Below are 21738 nucleotides of genomic sequence, written 5' to 3'. Positions count from 1 at the left end.
AAGTTTTCTCAGTTATTATCACATTATCACACTTGAGTCTGTTTGGAGTTACAGTATGAGGGTCACATTACCTTTTTTCAAATTTTCCCGGCTTGTTTTGTCAGTTTGACCTAAAGCCAATACGTCCACCCATGGTTCTGGACATTCTGACTTTGTAGAAAGTAGTAGGCATGTATTAATCTTACTTTTCTTCAGCAAAAAATAAAACAAAACAAAAAAAACTAAAGGGAAAAAAATAGACCTACTTAAGATATTCAAATAGAAAACTGTCATTTTTTGCCCATGCTGTTTTTCCCCCATTTTGAAAAGTCTGTATAGGCTATCCCCTATGTATGTTGCCACATTAGGGTAAGAAAAAAAGGATTATTCACAGTACTGACAATGAGTGATGTCTCAAGGTAAACTGCCAGTAGAAATCTCTTCCAGGGGCCCTTATAAGACCCTTATAGGCCCACCTGGCCTCTGGGCGCCCTGTACACAGTCCCCCTTCTCAATCTATGTACTTTATGTTAAAAATTGAAAAACATTAAAAATGTAACCAAAGTCTTCAGGACTTAGAAAATTAGCCTACATGTTGTATAATCAATAACTTTATATTATTTATTAGGGATGGAGCTAAACCCTGCAGGAGAGGTTGAAAACGAGTCAGTTTAGCAGTGTAAAATTACAAGAAATGTTTATGCCTCAATTTTAGGACACTTAGACATATCATACATGCAGTGTATTTTGCATATTACAGTTTTTTGTTGCATCAAATAAATCATACAAATATTGATGTCTTTGACTTGTTTATACCCATGGGGCAATGTATTCTGTGAGATACAACTCGTAAATTCAAAGTATATCAAATATCTCAAAAATTCCTTTGGATATGTTTTAGACTTGTTTTTGTTCAGATGATATAAAAAGTGACATGAAATAAATTTTTTTGCTGATCATTTTCGACTCTTGTCTGTTTAATGGTTAAAGGCTACTCTGGCAATGTTTCACACATTAACCTACTATTCAGCACAACGCAGCTATTGCACATCCAGCAAGCAGTGTAGTCAAATTCCCTGAGCCGATTCTTTTTATGGAATGACTTATGAATCAGTCAGAGCTGTAAAGGAATTCTCAGCAGTTTATTGCTTTCATTATGTTGAGCTCTAAATTAAAGTGTTAACTGTTTTTGCACATGACTCTGTATTCTTTAAATATAACCTTCAGATTATTAGATTTGTTGAAATCTGTGATAGACCTTATAAATAAGACTAATGAATAAATTATATGTTTTGTATTAGTAGAACTATATTTTAGGGCCAAATAAGTGCATTTATGCCGCCTAAAAAGCCAAGTCTGTAAACACATTGTTTACATTGTGTTCAATTTATTACTGTTTTTATATAGCCTACATATAGGCTAGGCTATTTGTTGTGTTGATCTCATCAATTGGCAATATAATTGCATTTTTTGTTTCACATAGTTTTTACACAAAAGAATAAAAAGGAAATAAAACGTAATGGACCGGGATCGTAGAGAAATTGAAAACAGAATCTTTAAATAGCCTACCCTACTGGAACATACATTTTCACTTGGTTAACAGTGTGGCGACATGTGCGCAATATTTGATAACAGAGCAGCGTGCGGACACGCCTTCTTGTCATCGCCGTGAAGGGGGCGGGGCTTCGCGTCTGCATTCGCTACCAAGATGCATAGACAGTAAAAGAAATGGACACAGCGACCCCGTTGATTTCAACGGAGAGAGTTGAAGCCAAACATGGGCACTCACTTCCTGATAGCCAAGCGTTCTGCGCAGGCTCAAACTGAGCTTGATGACGTAGATGTCACGTGAGCAACCTGACTGACAGTTGTAAATCTTCTAGTAGCTGTGCCAAGGATATTTGAAGTGTATTAACAGTAGCATTATGAGCAGAACACATGGGTATGCAGTATGAACAATATAGACAGATATGTGCAGTTTAATAACAGTAACATTTTAAGAGTAGTGTGGGTGTGTGTGGTTGACCCTGTCAAAGCAGCTCCATGGACGTGGTTATAATAATTAATTTAATATAACATATTACGCTATATAATTACAATATGACATGATAAAAGAAGTGGCTAAAATCGACTTTAAAATAGCCTACTTTAGGATTGTAATCGTTTGAGTAGCCTATCTGAAGTTCTAGTAATTTTAGTTAGTTAGTTTAGTTTATTTTGAACATGTTTATGTATATATCCATTAGATTTAAATATTTGGCTAGTACACACACACACACATAATACAATCAAACATAACAGATAAATAAATGCATGTAGGCTACAGCACAATCTTCCAAAATTATTAAAAATGATTCAAATATAGGCACATATGCAAATAATTTTTTCCCTTCTTTTTCGTTTCCTTCTACATCAAACAGAATAATAACCCATCCAAAAAATACTTCTTAGTATGAGCCAAGGAACCATATAATAATGTCCCCTCGAGTCATTTTCGTATCCATTCAATATTACATGACCATATAATATTCCAATATATAAAGAATTGTGAGCTAGGTGTAAAATCATGTAGTTTTGGCTAATAAATCACGGTCACAAACACTTGAACAAAACCGTTTTTCTTTATTTCACGTTATGTAGGCATTTTGTACATATGGCTTCCGAACGGGATCACATTCATCTTCAAGCGTAGATGTGTAAATAAATAAAGGAACAACGTTAACCGCGATAGACATTGAGATGTTTTTTTTCTTCTTCCATTGCCTGTATAATTTCCTGATAATTAATTTCCCCATCACCCGTGGGTGTAGTAGTAGATAAATAATTTAAAGTTCGTGGATAAATGTTACTTCATATGTATTCACTTGCCACATATCGAATTATTTCCAATTCCTCAAAAACGTTGTTTAAATATTTTGTCGCGTTGCTTTTATGGACTCTATCTATGCCATGGGCTGACTTTAGACAGTAAAAGACTGCCTGCGAGACTGTGCGAGCTTCTCCTCCTGTCTATACGGTAATGTCTCTATTGTGCGACATAAAGTCGCGTGGTTATGACGCAATTTTTAGCCTATTTTTACAAGAATGGCTTCTACGGGGCCATAACGTAAGATACAAAGTAATGGAGCCTTTTATACATTGTCGTGTTTCTTTAGAAATAAATAATGGACAAATGGAGTCTTTGGACACCTCAGATGTAAAGTTATTCGCTGTCAAAGTGACGCCAAAATGAATGGGAGTCAATGGGATGCTAACAGCAGGTGATAGCCAGCTACAATGGCGGCCCCCGGAGGCAGCTTCAACTTCCGGCTGATGGATTACCCCCTTGCCAAGATGGCAACGTCCATAGCGCTCAGCCTGGATAACTTACCGTCTGATCCCTTATTGCTGGTGCTGTCATTTCTGGACTTCCGAGATCTGACCAGGTAGACATATTTCTTGAACCATGCCGTTAGTCCGTGCAATTGCAAAGATGTTTTAGGCATTTTTGTTCCTTAAATGAGCTTGAAAAATAATATCCGCTCCACAGTTAGCTGGCAATGCTAACAGGATAGCTGATAATACTCAAGCAAGTTCTTTTGATAGACAGTTACGATTTTACCAAGATAATGTCCGTTTTCAATCATTCATTAATCTGTGTGAGCTGTTACACCCGATCATCTCATTCATATTATGTTTTAAGATAGAAGTGCATGACTTCATGTAAGTTGAGAGTATAGTGCAATAAGTGGAGACAGGCAACACAAAAGCATGATTTCTGCTGCAATCGCACGCTTATGGTAGATGTTCGTGTTTTGTGGATCGTAAGTTGAGTTATGATATTACTCAAGCAAGTTCTTTTGATAGACAGTCACGATTTTACCACGATAATGTCCGTTTTCAATCATTCTTTAATCTGTATGAGCTTTTACACCCGATCATCTCATGCATATTATGTTTGAAGATAGAACATGAAGATAGAAGTGCATGACTTCATGCAAGTTGACAGTATAGTGCAATAAGTGGAGACAGGCAACACAAAAGCATTATTTCTGCTGCAATCGAACGCTTATGGTAGATGTTCGTGTTTTGTGGATCGTAAGTTGAGTTGTGCTTTGATGATAAATATTTTGGTCTGGGAAATGAGCAGGGAGGATCACGTGACGCTGACCAGCTGTAAGTTTGCGTAACACCGCCAGTGCAGCTAAGTGTTCCTTACTGTTTATAGAAGCTACAGTAAAGACAGAAGTTTAGGTGCGCCTTTTAACACTGTCCTTAACTGAGTAATCCACCATAGCTTTATGTTGTGTAAAGTTTGCATCCTCAAGAGGCTGAATGTTTAGGGGTGATCATTCAGTTTTCCAGGAGTTTTTCTGTTGCTTTACGGTGGTGGAAATAATAATTAAAAAAAAAAAAAATTATTAAAATACTCAATCATCTCTTGTCATAAAGTTTTAAAAGATACATTATAACATTTACATTGAAAATTGTTTAAATCTCTCATTACTCTATATTATCACCAAATATTGTATTCAATCTTTTCGTCAACTTGTTTTCTTTTAAAAAGTAGGACAGGTTTTGTATTTCTTTTTTAAAATGATTGATCGTAGGCCTCATTGATCTGTGGCTTATTGATCTGAGCTTAAATTGGTCAAAACCGACCATCATCCATTGATAATGAATATGGGAAATTGAAAATAAGAGAAACATTTAGTGTTCGGGAGCATATTCATTATGTTCACATAATGTGTGGACACACACACATGTGCACAAGCAAACTATTTTGAGTATTTCAGGCTTTCTTTTTTACAGAGATGAACTTTATCCTCAGATCAATGAGGCCTACGATCAATGAGTTTCAAAAATGAATACAAAACCTGTCCTGATTGAAAGAAAACAAGTTGACAAAAATATTGAATCCAATATTTGGTGATAATATAGCATAACAAGAAATTTATAAGCTATGTTTTTGTATGCCGGTCATTTTTGACAGTGGAACAAGTGTGGCATTGCACCATTTTGTACAAAATAAAAGCTTTTCAAAGCATTAAACAATAAAGCACACTAGTATGATAAACAGTGCAAATTATTTCCATATTTTGTTGACTATTTTACAAATGTATCGACAAATAACGCTTTTTTCACTCAAAAACTGAGGTGCACAAGCTCAGATCAATGAGGTCTTCGATCAATCAGATCCAAAAGGAAATATAAAATCTCTCCTAATTGAAAGAAGTTAGCAAATAGATTGAATCCTGTATTTGGTGATATTATAGCATAACAAGCCATTTACACGCAATTTTTGAAAGGTCGGCCGTTTAAGACTGGGAACATCAAAGGTGAACATCAAATAGATGAAGCATAGTCTGAACTGAATATGTTTACATTTTTTCAAGATCTCAAGTAGTCGAAAGTTCCTGTTGTACCGAATCTGGTGTGTTCTTTTCTCAGCTGCAGTTTTGTAAGTCGTCGACTCAGTGAGCTGACAGGTCATAACCCCCTATGGAAGAGACTTTGTCAGAAGCATTGGCTCCTTACTGAGTAAGCGGACTCAAAATGCCCTTTTTCTCCAAATGCATTTTTTCATCTTTTTGTTGCATTATTTTTTTTTTTTTGTAATTAAAATATGGTGTTGACTTTTTCAGGGTAGACAAAACCCACAGAGGCCTGTCCTGGAAGGAGCTGTTTCGGGAGTATTATGCTGATCTGGGCCGTTACATTGACTATTACAGCACTCTCAAGAAAGCTTGGGATAGCCTGAAAAACTACCTGAATCAGAAATGTCCTAGAATGATAGCTTCACTTAAAGGTCTGTCCACAAGGTTACTAATACTAATCATATTTTGAAAAACTATGGGTGTTAATTTTGTTTCCCTTTCTCTGAGAAGAGGGAGTAAAGGAGGAAGAGCTAGAGGTCATTGAGGCCCAGATTGGCTTCAAACTCCCTAATGACTACCGTTGCTCCTATAGGATACACAATGGACAAAAACTGGTGGTCCCTGGGTAAGACTTCTGAGAATATCCTTGATAATTTCAAAAAACTATTTACAAGTTTTTAATTTACTTTTCAACTCTTAAAAGATGATTAGATTTATTTAAATTCTAATAAATTATTTGAATAGCCTTTATACACGCAAGCAGACAAACTTCTCTTCCTCTTCTTCTACTCTCCACAGGCTGATGGGCAGCATGGCTTTGTCCAATCACTACCGCTCAGAAGACCTGTTGGACATTGAGACAGCGGCAGGGGGATTTCAGCAGAGGAAGGGGATGCGGCAGTGTCTTCCACTCACGTTTTGCTTCCATACCGGCCTTAGCCAGTACATGGCCCTGGAGAGCACAGAGGGACGAACACGCAGTGAGATCTTCTATCAGTGCCCGGTTAGATCACTAATCTCAAACCACAACAAACTACCATCGATAAACACACACTAATGCAAGGCTACTGGACCACTGTGAAAGTGCAACTGTGATGCAGATCATATTTTAAGGAGGCAGCCAGTGGTTATATAGTTGCTAAAGACCAGATGGTAAATGTTAAGAGCCTCCCAACTGCTTCGTAGCTCGTGACTGATAGGAGCTGAAGCAGTTCACCACATCAGATACGATTCTGCTTGTGCATGTGGAGGTCTCCGCTAGATAAGAGAGGAATTTTTCTTGCATCGTTGCACTTTGACCAGTGAGGGGTGCTCTTGTCGTCTTGTCTAATGCAGCCCTTCTTGCTCATTCTGTTTTACGCTTTTTCTTCACAGGATCAATTGGCACAAGATCCCTCTGCGATTGACATGTTCATTACAGGTAACAAAGAACAAAAGGCTGCATTAATGCATTTGATGTTTTATGGACCTATTCCGATTATACAGTGGTGGTCAGAATTAATGGCACTCCTGATAAATATGATCAAAAATGCCTGTAAAAAATAAATCTGCATTGTTTATTCTTATGATCTTTCATTCAAACAATTTGCAAAAATCTAACCTTTCATTGAAGTACAAGAATTGAAAGTGGGGGGTAAATTACATTATGAAATAAATGCTTTTCTCCAAAACACGCTGGCCATAATTATTGGCTCCCTGATATTAAATACTTTTTGTAACCTCCTTTTGCCAAGATAACAGCTCTGAGTCTTCTTCTATAATGGCTGATGAGTTTGGAGAACAACTGACAATAGATCAGAGACCATTCCTCCATACAGAATCTCCAGATCCTTCAGATTCAAGTTCATGTTGGTGCTTCTTCTCTTCAGTTCACATCACTAATTTTCTATAGGGTTCAGTTTAGGTCATGGCAGAAGCTTCATTTTGTGATCAGTTACCCATTTTTGTATTGATTTTGATGTTTGTTTTGCACCGTTCTCCTGATAGAAGATCCAACCAAGGCGCATTATAAGATTTCTAGCAGAGGCAGTCAGGTTTTGATTTTTTATCTGTTGGTATTTGCTAGAATCTATAATACTATGTATCTGACCAAGAAGTGCCTCCAGCAAAAAAATAGGCCCACAACATATAAGATGCAGCAGTATATTTAACCGTAGGCATGGGGTACTTTGTATCCCTGTATGCACCAAACACAGCATGTGGGTTTGCTGCCAAAAAGCCCTTCTTTTTTATGTTTTTTATCTGACCATAAAACCAGGTCCCTTTTGAAGTTCCAGTCATGTCTGACAGCTGTATATGCTGGAGTTTGTTTTTGGAGGAGCGAGGAGGATTTTTCTTGAAACCCCCCCAAACAACACCGTGATGTAGGGGTTGTTTGATATATCTTTTTTAGGCTTTCTGACCCCCAAGACTCAACTAATCTCTTCCATTCTCCATCTGTGATCCTTGGAGAGTCTTTGGCCACTCAAACTTTCCTCCTCACCGTGCATTAAGACAATATAGACACACGTCCTCTTCCTGACAGATTCATAACATCTTTTGTTGATTGGAACTTCCTAATTATTGCCCTGATGGTGGAAATGGGGATCTTCAATTCTTTTAGCTATTTTCTTACAGCAACTTTCTATTTTGTGATGGTCAACAATCTTTTGCTGCATATCAGAACTATATTCTTTGGTTTTACTCATTGTGATGAATGATTGAGGGAATTTGGCCTTTGTGCTTCCTCATACTTAAACACCTGCGAAACAAGAAGTCATAGCTAGACAATTTCATGTTCCTACTCACCCCGGTGTGCAAAAAAAAAAAGGTAAATATTAATGGGAATATACTTCAGAGATATTTTACTCGTAAAAAATTCTAGGGGTGCCAATAATTGAGGCCAATGTGTTTTGTAGAAAAACATTTATTTCATAATGTTATCCCCCCCCCCCCCCTTTCAATTATTTTGCTTTAATGAAAGGTTAGATTTTTGCCATTTTTTAAATGAAAGATCAAAGGATAAATAATGCAATTAATTTTTTATAGGCATTTTTTTTAATCATATTTACCAGGGGTGCCATTAATTCTGACCAGCACTGTATGAACTCTTCTCTATCCTCCGTTCTTTTTATCAGGTTCTGACTTTACTGAGTGGTTTACCTCCTATGTTGCCAATGTTGTAACAGGAGAATACCCCATCATTCGAGACCAGATCTTCAGGTAGTCCATGTTTTGTTATATTACACCTAGTAAATAAATTTCAAAAGCCTTTTATAATGCCTCTTTACATTTTACCCTCTTTATGTTTGTTCAGATATGTTCATGACAAACGCTGTGTGGCAACCACTGGTGACATCACCGTATCAGTCTCTACCTCCTTCCTGCCAGAGCTCAGTTCAGTCCATCCGCCACACTTTTTCTTCACCTATAGAATCAGGTACTACATAAATGCACACACATGTTAATTTGGCTTTGGTAATCTAAATCAGGATATTTGTGTTTATGTTGATTAAAAAAAATCCTAAAAAAACTAAACAAATATATATGCAGAAAAAAAATATTTTCAGATTTTGTTCAGATTTTCACCAATAAACTGTGAATCTTTTACAAAAAAATTGATCTATCTCTAAATATAGCTATAAAAATAGCTATATTTTTACAGCAAAAGCAAATGCTATCATTTTGGCATTGGACTACATAAAGACTATGAAACAGATAAATATTCTCACAATTACAGATTTGAAGTCTTGTCCCCAAAGCAATGTAATCCCTTAAAAATGATCACCCTGCTCTTGTAATGATTTTTTATAAACTGCTTGAACTAGAGGGTCATCAGTTTAATATCTGGTTTTGTTGAGTACCTGGACACTGGAATCAAAGGAAATGAGGAAGCAGACTCTGTCAAAATTTGCAGAGTACCTATGGATCTAAAATCAATAATTAATTTCTATATTAATAACAAATGGCAAACAGAAAGGGATTTATATACTATGAACAAACTTCATGAAATCAGCCCTAATGTTGGAAGAAGTTTCTATCAGATCTCAATCCGATGGGACCAGATAGTTTATACCCGTTGCAGAATAGGCAATTCCAGGATGAGTTTTTAATACTAGGAGAAGATCTACCAACATGTTCTTTCTGTCAAAACTCGTTATCATTGAAGCATGTTTTATTAGATTGTGCTGGTTTTAACCCTGTTAGAGAACTTTTTTTATTCAGTTAACTCTTTTGAATAAATTTTAAACACCTGATATAGTTTTACAATCAATTTATCTCACCATGAAAATAGCCCCAGAAGCTGGTATGGCGTTATAAACAAACAAACAAAACAATTTAGGTCAAATGCTATGAACAAACTAGTGCTGGGCGGTTTGACCAAAAATTTATATCACGTTTTTTTTCAAAATTATGTCGGTTTTTCCGGTTTATGACGGGTTTTTTTTTCATGCATAATCAGGTATTCAAAGCATTTTCTACTGGTTGAGAGAGGAATTACTGCAGTAAATTGACTTAGGATGGTCTATTTTACTGTCATAAGTGAATATTGTAGAATAGAATAGCGCCCAGTATAACCTAAAATTGTTATTTCTTAACGTTCTAATAACGTTCTTATAACCAGGAATTAACGTTAATACAACGTTTATATAACAGGAGAATTGTACGTTCTAATGACGTTTGAATGATGTTCTTATAACCAAGCAAGAACGTTAATAGGCTAAAACGTTTATATAACGGGAGATTTGAACGTTCTTATAACGTTTTGAATAAAGTTCTTATAACCAAGAAATAACGTTAATACAACGTCTAAAAAACTTGACATTTTGAATGTCCCTAGAACATTCAGAAATAACGTTAACGTTTTTATACCTTAATGGGAACGTTATGAAAATGTTCTTATAACCTAAAATTGTTAGCTGGGGAAGAGGAGAGATTCACGATTGCACTAAACACGTTTTAAGTGCAGGATTCTCTGAGCGAGCCCAGAGAAAATGTGGGTTCATTGAAAACCTATTTTAACAAGAGTCGCGTGTATCTGAGAGCGCGGCACATTATATTCCGCGCGCGAGCAGAGAGATTCGCGCTCGCGCATTATATTAATGTACTTTCGCGCTACAATAATGCGCTCCGCATCCATCGTCCATGTAACGTAACTACTCGGTTACTCACGTAACCTCAGTTCCCTGAGTTAGGGAACGAGTATTGCGTAGCTATACGCAGTGGGGGAAACTCCTTTTCCTCGATTTACTGAAGCCTTTATGTAAAGCGCATTTGCAGCTGCACAGCTAGAACATGAGCGTCTGGCTCGCTCATAGGCTGCGCTGCGGCAACTGCACATCCAATGGCGCAGGCGCCTCTGACGTGCAACCAATGAGATCACTCTGCGTCATACACGTCAAGGGGGCGTGACCTCAGTCTATAATAGCCCCCGAATTCGCCATTATAGCAGGTTTAACGACTGAAGCGACAACTTGCCATGTTACCATAGTGCGGCTGGCTACGCAATACTCGTTCCCTAACTCAGGGAACTGAGGTTACGTGAGTAACCGAGTAGTTCCCTTTCGAACGGTCACTTCGTATTGCGTAGCTATACGCAGTGGGGACGCCATGCAAAACGCCGCACTGAGTAACTGGCTGTCACTGCAACTCAGGACCCCTGAGCGTACAGAACAAGCCATAACCGCATAATTTATGTAAAAATAGACCAGACACCGTCAGGTCTCAGTAGTATACATCAGTAGAAATACCCAATATACTACACCAATGAACCCAGACTCTGTCGGGGTTATTAGTATACGAACATATACCCAGTCAAGTGGGTTTATATATGAAATCTTAACCAGCTAAAGCGGGTTGATATCTGTTATGGAATATAACCGGCCGAAGCGGGTTTTATATATGTATGGAATTTATATATGTCATATAACCGGCCAAAGCGGGTTTTGTATATGTCATATAACCGGCCAAAAGCGGGTTTATATATATATATAAATATAACCAGCCACAGCGGGTTTATGTATGAACTACAACCGGCCAGCAGCGGGTTTCATGTATATATGTGAATGTGATTGTGCACAGTAATATATGACAAGACCGGCCACCAACGGGTCTTAATCATACCGAAAGCACCTTCGCATGCAGGGAAGGCACTTCCATATTATAAAAACTCATAAATGTGGAAGGCGAGGACCAGCCGGCCGCATCACAAATATCACTAATGGGAATGCCAGATGACCAAGCCCATGACGAGGCCATACCTCTGGTTGAATGGGCCTTGACGCCTATAGGGCAAACTTGACCCGCTGCGGTATAAGCCATAGAAATAGCATCCACTATCCATCTAGACAGTCTTTGCTTAGTGACTGGATCCCCCTTGGATCTACCACCAAAGCAGACAAAAAGCTGTTCTGATTGTCTAAAAGACGCAGAACGCTCCAGATAGATTCTCAGCGCTCTGACAGGGCAGAGAAGATTAACCTCTCCATCCTCTGCAGAAGGAGGGAGGGCTGATAACGTCACCACCTGTGCTCTGAACGGTGTTGAGAGCACTTTAGGAACGTAACCATGTCTGGGCTTGAGGACGACTCTGGAGTCATCTGGACCCCACTCCAAACATGCAGGGCTCACAGAGAGTGCCTGCAGATCTCCCACTCGCTTGATAGATGCCAAAGCCATAAGGAGAGCGGTCTTCAGCGAGAGGGGTTTTAGATCAACCGATTGGAGCGGTTCGAAAGGTGGACCTTTCAGAGCCCCCAGGACCGTGGAGAGGTCCCAAGATGGCACAGATGGAGGTCTGGAGGGGTTCATTCTCCTAGCACCTTTAAGGAATCTGACGACCAGGTCGTTTCTTCCTAGTGACTGGCCAGCCACCAGAACATGATGTGCTGCTATGGCTGCCACATACACTTTGAGCGTGGATGGGGAGCGACCCGCATCCAGCAGCTCCTGTAAGAATGAGAGAACTACAGATATCTCACATGACTCTGGGTCAGCCTGATTTTTCGAGCACCAGCTGGAAAAACCCGACCATTTCGAAGCGTAAAGGCGCCGAGTCGACGGGGCCCTGGCTTCAGATATAGTGCTTAAGACCTTCTCAGGAAGGTCTTTGGGTACCCGTTGAGGGGCCACACATGGAGGGCCCATAAATCGGGTCTCGGATGCCACAATGTCCCGTTCGCCTGTGTGAGGAGGTCTTTCCTCAGTGGGACAGGCCATGGGATTGTGTTCGATAACTGAACCAGTTCCGGGAACCACGGTCTGGTTTTCCAGAGAGGGGCCACCAGAAGGACTGGGCACCCGCTCTCTCTGACCCGTTTGATGACTTGTGGAATCATCGAGACGGGGGGAAAGGCATAAAGGGGACGGTTGGGCCAGACATGGGCCAGCGCGTCCCTGTCCTTCGAGAAGAACAATTTGCAGTGGGTGTTGATTCTCGAGGCGAACAGGTCGACTTCGGCCTCGCCAAACACCTTCCATATCAGACTGACCGTCTGTGGGTTCAGGGACCACTCGCCGAGGGGAGTGTTGCCCCGTGAAAGCATATCCGCGCCCACATTCTGGATGCCCGGTATATGCGCTGCTCTCAGAGAGCTCAGGTTGGTTTGTGCCCATAAGAGGAGGTCTCTCGCCATCGCATGCAGGTTTCCTGACCTGATGCCCCCCTGGCGATTTATGTAGGCCACCACTGATATATTGTCTGTGCGGACTAAAACGTGGTGACCCCTGAGGTTCGACAGAAATGCTTTCAGGGCCAATCCAACTGCTTTCATCTCCAGACAGTTGATATGTAAGCTCTGCTCCGTGCTCGACCAGAGGCCGGATGCAGGCATGCCCTCGTGCAGCGCTCCCCAACCCAGGTTGGACGCATCTGTAAGAACCATTTTCCTTCTGGAAATTGTTCCCATTGTCACCCCCTCGTGGTACCAGTTCTGCGCTCGCCAGGGAATCAGGGTTCTTAAACAACCGTGATTTACCATAACGCGCAAGTTGCCTGACTGCCATGCGTGAGTTGGCACACGCCGTTTCAGCCAATGCTGCAGCGGGCGCATGCGCAGTAATCCCAAGCGGAGTACTGGCGATGCTGCTGCCATGAGACCAAGCAGTTTCTGAAATTTCTTCAGTGGCGCGTGCTCGCGCGCTCTGAAAGTGCCTGTAAGCGCTCGCACTGAGAGCGCGCGCTCTGGTGTGAGTCGCGCTGTCATCGCTCTCGAGTCTAAAACTGTACCCAGAAAGATCCCACTCTGGCTGGGGGTTAGTTTGCTTTTTGAAACATTGATTGTGAAACCCAGGCATTTTAGATGGCTGAGAATCAAATCCCTGTGAGCTAATAGCTCGGTTCTCGACTGTGCCAGCACCAGCCAGTCGTCGAGATAATTTAACACACGCACTCCCTGATGTCTCAGAGGAGAAAGCGCTGCATCCACACACTTCGTGAATGTACGGGGTGCTAACGATAGACCGAACGGCAGAACGGTGTATTGATAAGCTTGGCCCTCGAAGGCGAATCTCAAGAATGGCCTGTGACGAGGGTTTATCTGAATGTGAAAGTAAGCGTCTTTCAGATCCATTGTGACAAACCAATCCCCCGTGCGCACTTGCGCGAGGATATGTTTGATAGTTAACATTTTGAACGGCCGTCTCATGAGAGCTTTGTTCAAATGTCTCAAATCTAGAATGGGTCTGAGACCGCCGTCTTTTTTCGGAATCAGAAAATAGCGGCTGTAAAAACCCATGTGTTTTAGCGCGGGGGGGACTAATTCTATCGCCCCTTTTGCTAATAGATTCTGTACTTCGGTGCGAAGCACGTGACCCACGTTGCTTCTCACCGAAGTCTCGAGAACCGCCTGAAATTTCGGGGGTCTGCGAGCGAATTGGAGCGAGTAACCTCGCTTTATAGTGTTTATGACCCAACTCGACACACCGGGGATAGCTTGCCAGGCTAGAACACGTGTGGCTAGGGCTTGACACACTGACTGGGGCTGGTCGCCTAATGTAGGGGGACCGGATACCCTTATCATGTGATTTGTGCATACATTGAGTATTGGACTGACTGTACAGGCATTCGCGTGTGGGGAAGTCAGTGTTACAACAGGGGAGGGGCCGCCTAGTGAAGGGGGACCTGATACCCTTATATTGTGATTTGTGCACACATTGAGTATTGGACTGACTGTACAAGCATTTGCGTGTAGGGAAGGCAGTATTATAACGGGGGAGGGGCCGCCTGATGAAGGGGGACCGTGAACCCACGTGTTGTGTTTGTGAAACATACTCTTTTTGTGCTTTATATGGGTCGCCGTGAAAACGGCGTTTGTTTGCAAGAACGCGCTTACTGTTGCGGGCCTGTTTGCAGTAATAAAATCCCCAGCCACCTGAACTGAACAAGGGGCTGTGGGAAGTTTTGTTGACTTCTTCGAGGGTGGTCCGGCGAGTGCGGGACCCGTGCCCTCTCTCTTTCCCCTGCATGCTAGGACGACTTTGGCGGCGCTGTGTGAGGCGCGGCGCTTGGTCTGGGGCCTTGGCGTCGGGGAAGCGGGAAGCGCTTGGTTGCTCTCGGCTGGCGCTGGGCATCAGCCGCAGGGCGGGGCTGAGAGGCCTGCTTCGTGGGCTTTGTTGGCCGAGGCGTCGGCGGGGCTAGCTTGTGAGCACTCGACGCCGAGCTAGAGCGCTTAGGCAGGAAGTGACGCATGGCCTGGGACGCTTTCTGTGCCTCGGTGTATCTTTCTGAGAACCCCTTCACTGCCGGGCCGAAGAGGCCGGTGCTGGATACTGGGGCGTCGAGGAACTTTGTTCTCTCCGCGTCCTTAATGTCAGTGAGGGTAAGCCAGAGGTGGCGCTCGAGCACGACCAAACTCGCCATATTCCTCCCGATAGCCTGCGCTGTGGCCTTAGTAGCTCTCAGGGCCAGGTCTGTGGCGCTCCGAAGGTCCCGAAAAGCCTCAGGGTCCGGGCCAGCCTCGTCCATAGACCGGAGGAGTTTGGCCTGGTAAACCTGCAGCACGGCCATCGTGTGCAGGGCCGATGCAGCCTGACCGGAGGCGGAATACGCGCGTCCGGCGAGGGCTGAAGTGCTACGGCACGGCTTGTTAGGATGCACAGCTCTAGTTCGCCAGCTAGCAGCTGTGTTCGGGCAGAGATGAGCGGCCAACGCCTCTTCGAGGGGCGGCAACGACTCATAGCCTTTTTCCGCTGCTCCGTCCACGGAGGAGAGCGTCGTGAAAACTGCGGGGCCTCGTGTAGAATAAGGAGTGCGCCAGGCCTTGGTAAGCTCCTCGTGTACCTCAGGAAAAAATGGCGCTGGCTTGTGACGAGGGGCCTGTTGGTGCCCTGGCAGAAACCAGCCATCCAGCCGACTTCGAGGGGGTTCAGCGGGCGCGGCCCACTCGAGCTCGAGGTCCGCTACGGCCTGCGTCAGGATCCGAAGCATTTCCGCGTCGGAGTTAGTCCTGGTAGCTGAGGCGTTGGGCGTTGGCTGGGAAGCCATGACGGGGTCGAAAGAGCCCGGCCATTCTTCCTCAGACGCAGCGATAGACAGGCTGTCGTCGTGCTCGCTAGGCCCGCCGAAGGAGACAAGGCCCGCCACGTGGGGGGGGCGCTGATCTCCCTCGAACAGGACCGGAGATGAACGGGTTGGAGAGAGTGAGGCACGCGGGGACGAGGCCGGCGTGCGTTCACTAACATCCATGTTCTCCGGCTGCCGTTGGCTGCGGCGCTTCTTCTTCCTTGGCTGAAGTAGGGCCGGAAAAGGAAGCGCGGGAGAGGCGGCGTCGCCGTCACGGGAGAGGGCTAGCCGAGTTCGCAGCACGGAGATAGGCATGCTCTCGCAGGCCGCACATCCGCCGGCAGACAGTGCATTCTCCGCGTGGTGAAGTCCCAGGCATGGAATGCAGCTAGCGTGTTCGTCCGCCTCGTGCAGCTTGCATCCGCACGTGGCGCAGGTCTTAACACGATGCATTTGAACAACGCTCGTACAAATAATACAATATACAAAGAGCAATGAAAAGGATATCGCCGGATAGCCACAGGAGAGACGGCGTCAGGAGAAACACGGTGAAATGTGTCGTCTGCTGAACTGTAGCTGGCTCAGGCTGAAGGCTTGTTCGACGGCGAAGGCTCAATAAATGGTCAGAGACGTGAAGTTTGTCGCTGAAGGAGTAAAATCTGCTATAATGGCGAATTCGGGGGCTATTATAGACTGAGGTCACGCCCCCTTGGCGGGCTCTGACGTGTATGACGCAGAGTGATCTCATTGGTTGCACGTCAGAGGCGCCTGCGCCATTGGATGTGCAGTTGCCGCAGCGCAGCCTATGAGCGAGCCAGACGCTCATGTTCTAGCTGTGCAGCTGCAAATGCGCTTTACATAAAGGCTTCAGTAAATCGAGGAAAAGGAGTTTCCCCCACTGCGTATAGCTACGCAATACGAAGTGACCGTTCGAAAGGGAACAGAGCACTGCTGTTTGTTTACCCTTACTCGTCGCTGCTTAGAAGTGCAACATTGTAAAGGGTCCGTCTGAAACAGTGTCGCGCAGCTAACGTTCATTCCGAACGTTGTGTAATTAAATACACCGGTATGGCGGTTTATTCAAAATCAATATCGTGAGGAAAATATAAACCGGTTTTCGGTTTGAACCGGTTAACCGCCCAGCACTTGAACAAACATATAATCCTCTGACGTGATCCTGCCTGCCATTAAAAATAAATGTGGTTGTTCTTCTGAAGTCTGTACAGAGACCCAAACAAGCTGTTTAAACAGGATGCTTCAATTTGAGTGTATGTTCATTGTCTTGAATGTCAGCAGACTTGAGCACACCAGAAAATAAACAGTGCATCTGTATACTGTATCCAGTGTAGACAGCATCAGTGATTATTATGGATTCTATTTGCTTTTGATGTGACTTAACATTCGTGTCCGATGTAGACAGGTGTCAGGTTTGTTCAAACGGCATAAACTCATGCAATGAAGCCCTTCAATGTTTTGCTCTGAGAGATAAAACATTTATGCTGTGAAAATTTGCATTCAGTTGAAATTTTTTATTGACAGTAAAATTACTAAAATGTAACTCAAAATGTTAACTAAGGGTTTATTTAACTGTTTTTTTTAGTCAATATGACATTTGCAATCATGATGATATTCAGGAATAAATATAAGATAAGTATTATAAGTACATTTATACACACAAATCAAGAAAAGTTGGGACATTTTGTAAAATAGAATAAAATCAAGAATCTGTGATTTTGTTAATTTTCTTTCAACTTTATTTAACTGAAAAAAGTACAAAGAAAATATTTCCAATGTTTTCACTGAACAACTTAATTGTATTTTTGTAAATAAAAACACATTTTGATTTTGATGGCTGCAACACACTACAAAAAAGTTGTGTCAGAGGCAAAATAAAAGTGAAAAGATTATAGAATATCTTAGAGTTAAACTCTTTTGAAAATGCCCACAATAATTAGGTGTATTGGTAATAGGTGAGGGTATCGTGATTTGGTCATCTGAAGGAGCATCTCAGTATTTCCAAGCAAAGATGGGTCATGGCTCACCACCTTGTGCCAAATGTCATGAGAGAATTGTCAACATATTCAAAAATCTAATTTCTTAATGCAAGATTGCAAAGAATTTAGGTCTTTCACCATCTTCCATACATAATATTGTAAAAAAAGATTCAGGGAATCCAGAGAAATCTTTTTACATGTAGGGCAAGGCAGGAGACCTCTGTTGAATGTGCGTGACCTTCGAGCCCTCAGATGGCACTGCATGAGAAACCATCATGCTACTGTGTTAAATACAGCTCAGGAGTACTTTAGAAAATCGTTGTCTGTTGCTGCTTCAAGGAATGCCACTTGAATCTCTGTTACACAAAGGAGAAAGCTATACATCAGTTCTATGCAGAGATGCCACCAATTTCTTTGGGCCCAAGCTCATATCAGAGTCCACATTTCATCTTGTTTTTGGAAAAACGGACATTGAGTTCTCAGTCCCAACGACGAAAGGGACCATCCAGACTTCCATCAGCGACAGGTGCTAAAGCAAACATGTCATGGTTTGGGGGTGCATCAGTGCAAACCGCCTAAGTGACTTGCATTTGTGTGAAGGTACCAGTGACGTTGTGGCGTATATTGAGATTGTACAGAGACATTTAATGGCATCAAGATGATATCTGGGAAGCAAGACAATGCCAGGCCTCATTCTGCATGTGTGCCAACAAAGTGGTTTTGTAGAGTCTACACACTATAGGGTGGATGTGCTTGACTGACCTGTCTGCAGTCCAGATCTGTCTCCTACTGAAAATGTATGGCCCATCATGAAAAGGAGAATCAGACAACAATGACCATGGACTGTTGAGCAGATGTCTTGTATCAGGCGAGATTGGGCAAAAAATCCACTTGCAAAACGTCAACAATTAGTTCTCTCAATTTCCAAAATATTAAAAAGTGTAATTAAAAAGAAAGGGTATGTGACACAGTGGTAAACATGTCTGTCCTAAGAGTGTTACAGCCATTTAAAAAAAATGTAATTTACAAAATACAATTAAGTTGGTCTTTTAAGACAAAAGTTCATTGGGGGGGGTGAAATGGCCCTATATATCTTGCATTTAGGCAGCATTCTACTCGCATTAAATATCACGTAATGATATCACTTTCGGTCTCAAGGCATGGTTTCATTTGGATTTTGCAAAGCAAGTGACATAATAATGGCGACTTGCATTTTGTTAAAACGCTAATTATGAAATTATCATAGACGATTCATATTGCACACCCCTACTCCCACGCCTCATCTACTTCTTCTCCTAGTGCTGCTGTCTAACCAAAACGTAGGGATGTCGTTGTGGAATTTGTAAATAAAGATCATGTTGCTGAAATTATCAAGCTGCTTTCTGCTGTAACTTGCTGTAATGCAACAGCTGTACTAAGACTTAACATAGGATGATACAATGAGCTGAACCTATGACCTCTGAGCTGTGCCATGCAACAGGATTGAGATGGCAAAGTCGGCCCTGCCAGAGAATGCATGCCAGCTAGACAGTCGATACTGGAAGATCACGAATGCAAACGGAAATGTGGAGGAGGTCCGAGGCCCTGGCGTCGTGGGTAAGAGCCCATCCCTGTAACTAGTAAACTAGAACAGTTTGCACTGGTAACAGATATGTTGAATTATCACGATGAGACATTCTGACAGTATCTTTCTGACCATATAATTCATAGTGTGACAATTGCGCTACTTTTTAAAGAATGTCCTGCATTTCTTGTTTTTTGCGTGTGATGAATGTGCAGGTGAGTTTCCAGTGATGACACCCGGTAAAGTTCACGAGTACGCCAGCTGTACCACGTTTTCCACCACTTCAGAGTACATGGAAGGCCACTACACGTTCCACCGGCTCAAGAACAAAGAGGAAGTGTTTGACGTATCAATCCCACGATTCCACATGGTGTGCCCACCATTCCGTGAGTCAATGGTGCGGTCGGTAAGACGCTATTTATGTCTTTCTGTTTTATCCAAGAAAAATTTATATCCAAGGTGCTAATGTGTGCATTTGCCATGTTAGATCCCTCATTCTGTTTTTCTCTCTTATTTAGAGCTCAGTCAGTGAGGTGTCTGCTCCTTATGATGATGACAATTCATCAGACACAGATGACTATGAGGAGGGAGAAATGCGTGGCATGAACATGGTTGACCCAGGAGGGCGCTGCCCTCGGCACATATGATACACTTTTTCAAGCCCCCGGCCAACACCCGCCCTCAGATACTGATGCAGACACTCTCGCACAAACAGGAGAGCAGGACAAACGGAGCTTTTAGGCATCCATTGTTTATTGTGATCGCCTTTGTGCCTGTCACCTCTTTTTCCAGTTTGTGAGGGCATGTGTCTAGTTGTGGCGTGGTTGTGTCTGTGCGCGCCTGTGGACGTGTGAGATCATTGTATGCGTGTTTGAGTCTGCAAGTGTGTTTTGTGATTGAGTGGGAGTGAGGGAGTTTATTGAATGTGTGTGAGATTCTGTGAGATTCGTTCTTCTTGCCTAGGATTCACAGTGACCTGCCACTTACATAAAGGGATAGTTAAGCCAAAAAATGTAATTTACTCACCCTTATGTCGTTCCAAACCTGTATGTCTTTCTGTCTCCTGTCAAACACAAAAGAATATATATATTTTTTGTCCATGCAATGAAAGTCAATGGGGTCCTGTGTTGTTTTGGATCCTATTGGCTTTTACTGTATGGATAAAAACAGTTCTTCAAAATATTTTCTTTAATTTTCCACAAAAGTAAGTATAAAGGTATACAGGTTTGGGACGACGCAAGGTTGAGTAAATAATGACAGAATTTTCATTCTTTTTGAACTATCCCTTTCAAGACCTTACAATTGCATTAAGAGCATGAGAAGAAAGTATGACACTACTGTTAGCATAAAAGTGCACACACACTGAATTATATAGGGCATTCTTCACAGAAAGGCAAAATTGAATCAATCCCATTAATTTCCTTCTCAAGGCCTCAGGTATTGTGTAGCGTGTATGTGCTTGTGTATATATGTTTCTGCTTGTGCCGTCTGTACAGAGTGTTTCGGGGGCAGGCTGAGTTGTAAAGTGAAACTGATTTATTCAAAGATGAGTAAAAAGCACATAGACCCAAACCAGCCAGTTCACGCAAACATCAGCTAACCTGCGCAGTCATTACTTTCTCTAGTGCTCTGTGTTGTTTAGCTGTTCTGAGGTGCTGATGTCCTGTTCTCAGAAACGTACGGATGCATGTAAACAGAAGGTCAGTTAGAGCACATTGGTGTAAAGGAGAATCGTTTTAGATCATCTTAAGGGCTGGAGGTTACACAGACTCCTGTGAATAGCAAGATAAGAGAATTTTATAAGTTTTTGCCATTATTATGACCGTTTCCCTTAAAATCCTGTGTAAGAGGTAAATGATCAGAAAAATATCTTTGTTGTAATTTACAGCTCAGTTTTTCAGACTGAAATATTGGCAGACTAATGAATTTCTCAGCTTTTTTCTCCCTTCCTGATAATGGCAATGTACGTTAATCTTGCCTAAAGATATGTATGATTTTGATTTTCACGTTTATGACTGCAATTTTACGTTATCATCTTTGTAAAATAATGCTGTGCAGTGGGATTTTTCAACAGTTTGCTATTATGTTCTCTGGTTAGCCCTTCCGAAACTCCCAGATTAGTAAATAACTCTTGTTTTTTATTTTGTATGAGTTTTTTTTTATTTGGTGTAAATAAAAAAAGTAATGGTGTATCAACACCGTGTTTCACTATAACATTATTTGTTAACATTCGCCTTGTGATCAGGATACTTTCTACTATCTAAATACAAATACGCCGTTGATCAGAATATTTTTCTCCAGCCAGCCACAGTAGCCTACTATGGTCTCATGCTCTGGAAAACCTCTGTTTGAAAACACTTATTG

The 21738-nt window shown here is 42.2% G+C and overlaps 1 protein-coding gene across 3 annotated transcripts; it reads left to right on the top strand.

Moving 5' to 3' along the window:
* The first annotated feature begins 3223 nt into the window (after positions 1-3223).
* Positions 3224-21570, top strand: fbxo3 (F-box protein 3). 3 transcript variants are annotated; one of them, XM_077229012.1, is made up of 11 exons: positions 3224-3404; positions 5410-5499; positions 5604-5767; positions 5847-5961; positions 6135-6339; positions 6711-6756; positions 8453-8537; positions 8632-8754; positions 19291-19406; positions 19590-19780; positions 19893-21570. In XM_077229012.1, the coding sequence occupies exons 1-11, from the start codon at positions 3256-3258 to the stop codon at positions 20019-20021; spliced, it is 1413 nt and encodes a 470-aa protein (XP_077085127.1). In that variant the 5' UTR covers positions 3224-3255; the 3' UTR covers positions 20022-21570. The 3 variants fall into 3 exon arrangements, with proteins under 3 accessions (XP_077085127.1, XP_077085129.1, XP_077085128.1); XM_077229014.1 differs by having other exon boundaries at positions 3293-3404; positions 19590-19760; XM_077229013.1 differs by having other exon boundaries at positions 3300-3404; positions 19590-19771.
* Positions 21571-21738: the final 168 nt, after the last annotated feature.

Source organism: Siphateles boraxobius, unplaced genomic scaffold (assembly GCF_051911475.1).
Source record: "Siphateles boraxobius isolate OS27281-9 unplaced genomic scaffold, OSU_SipBor_1 130, whole genome shotgun sequence".
Lineage (NCBI taxonomy): Eukaryota > Metazoa > Chordata > Actinopteri > Cypriniformes > Leuciscidae > Siphateles > Siphateles boraxobius.
The sequence above is the reverse complement of the archived record's forward strand: the minus strand, read 5'-3'. Positions and strand labels throughout refer to the sequence as shown.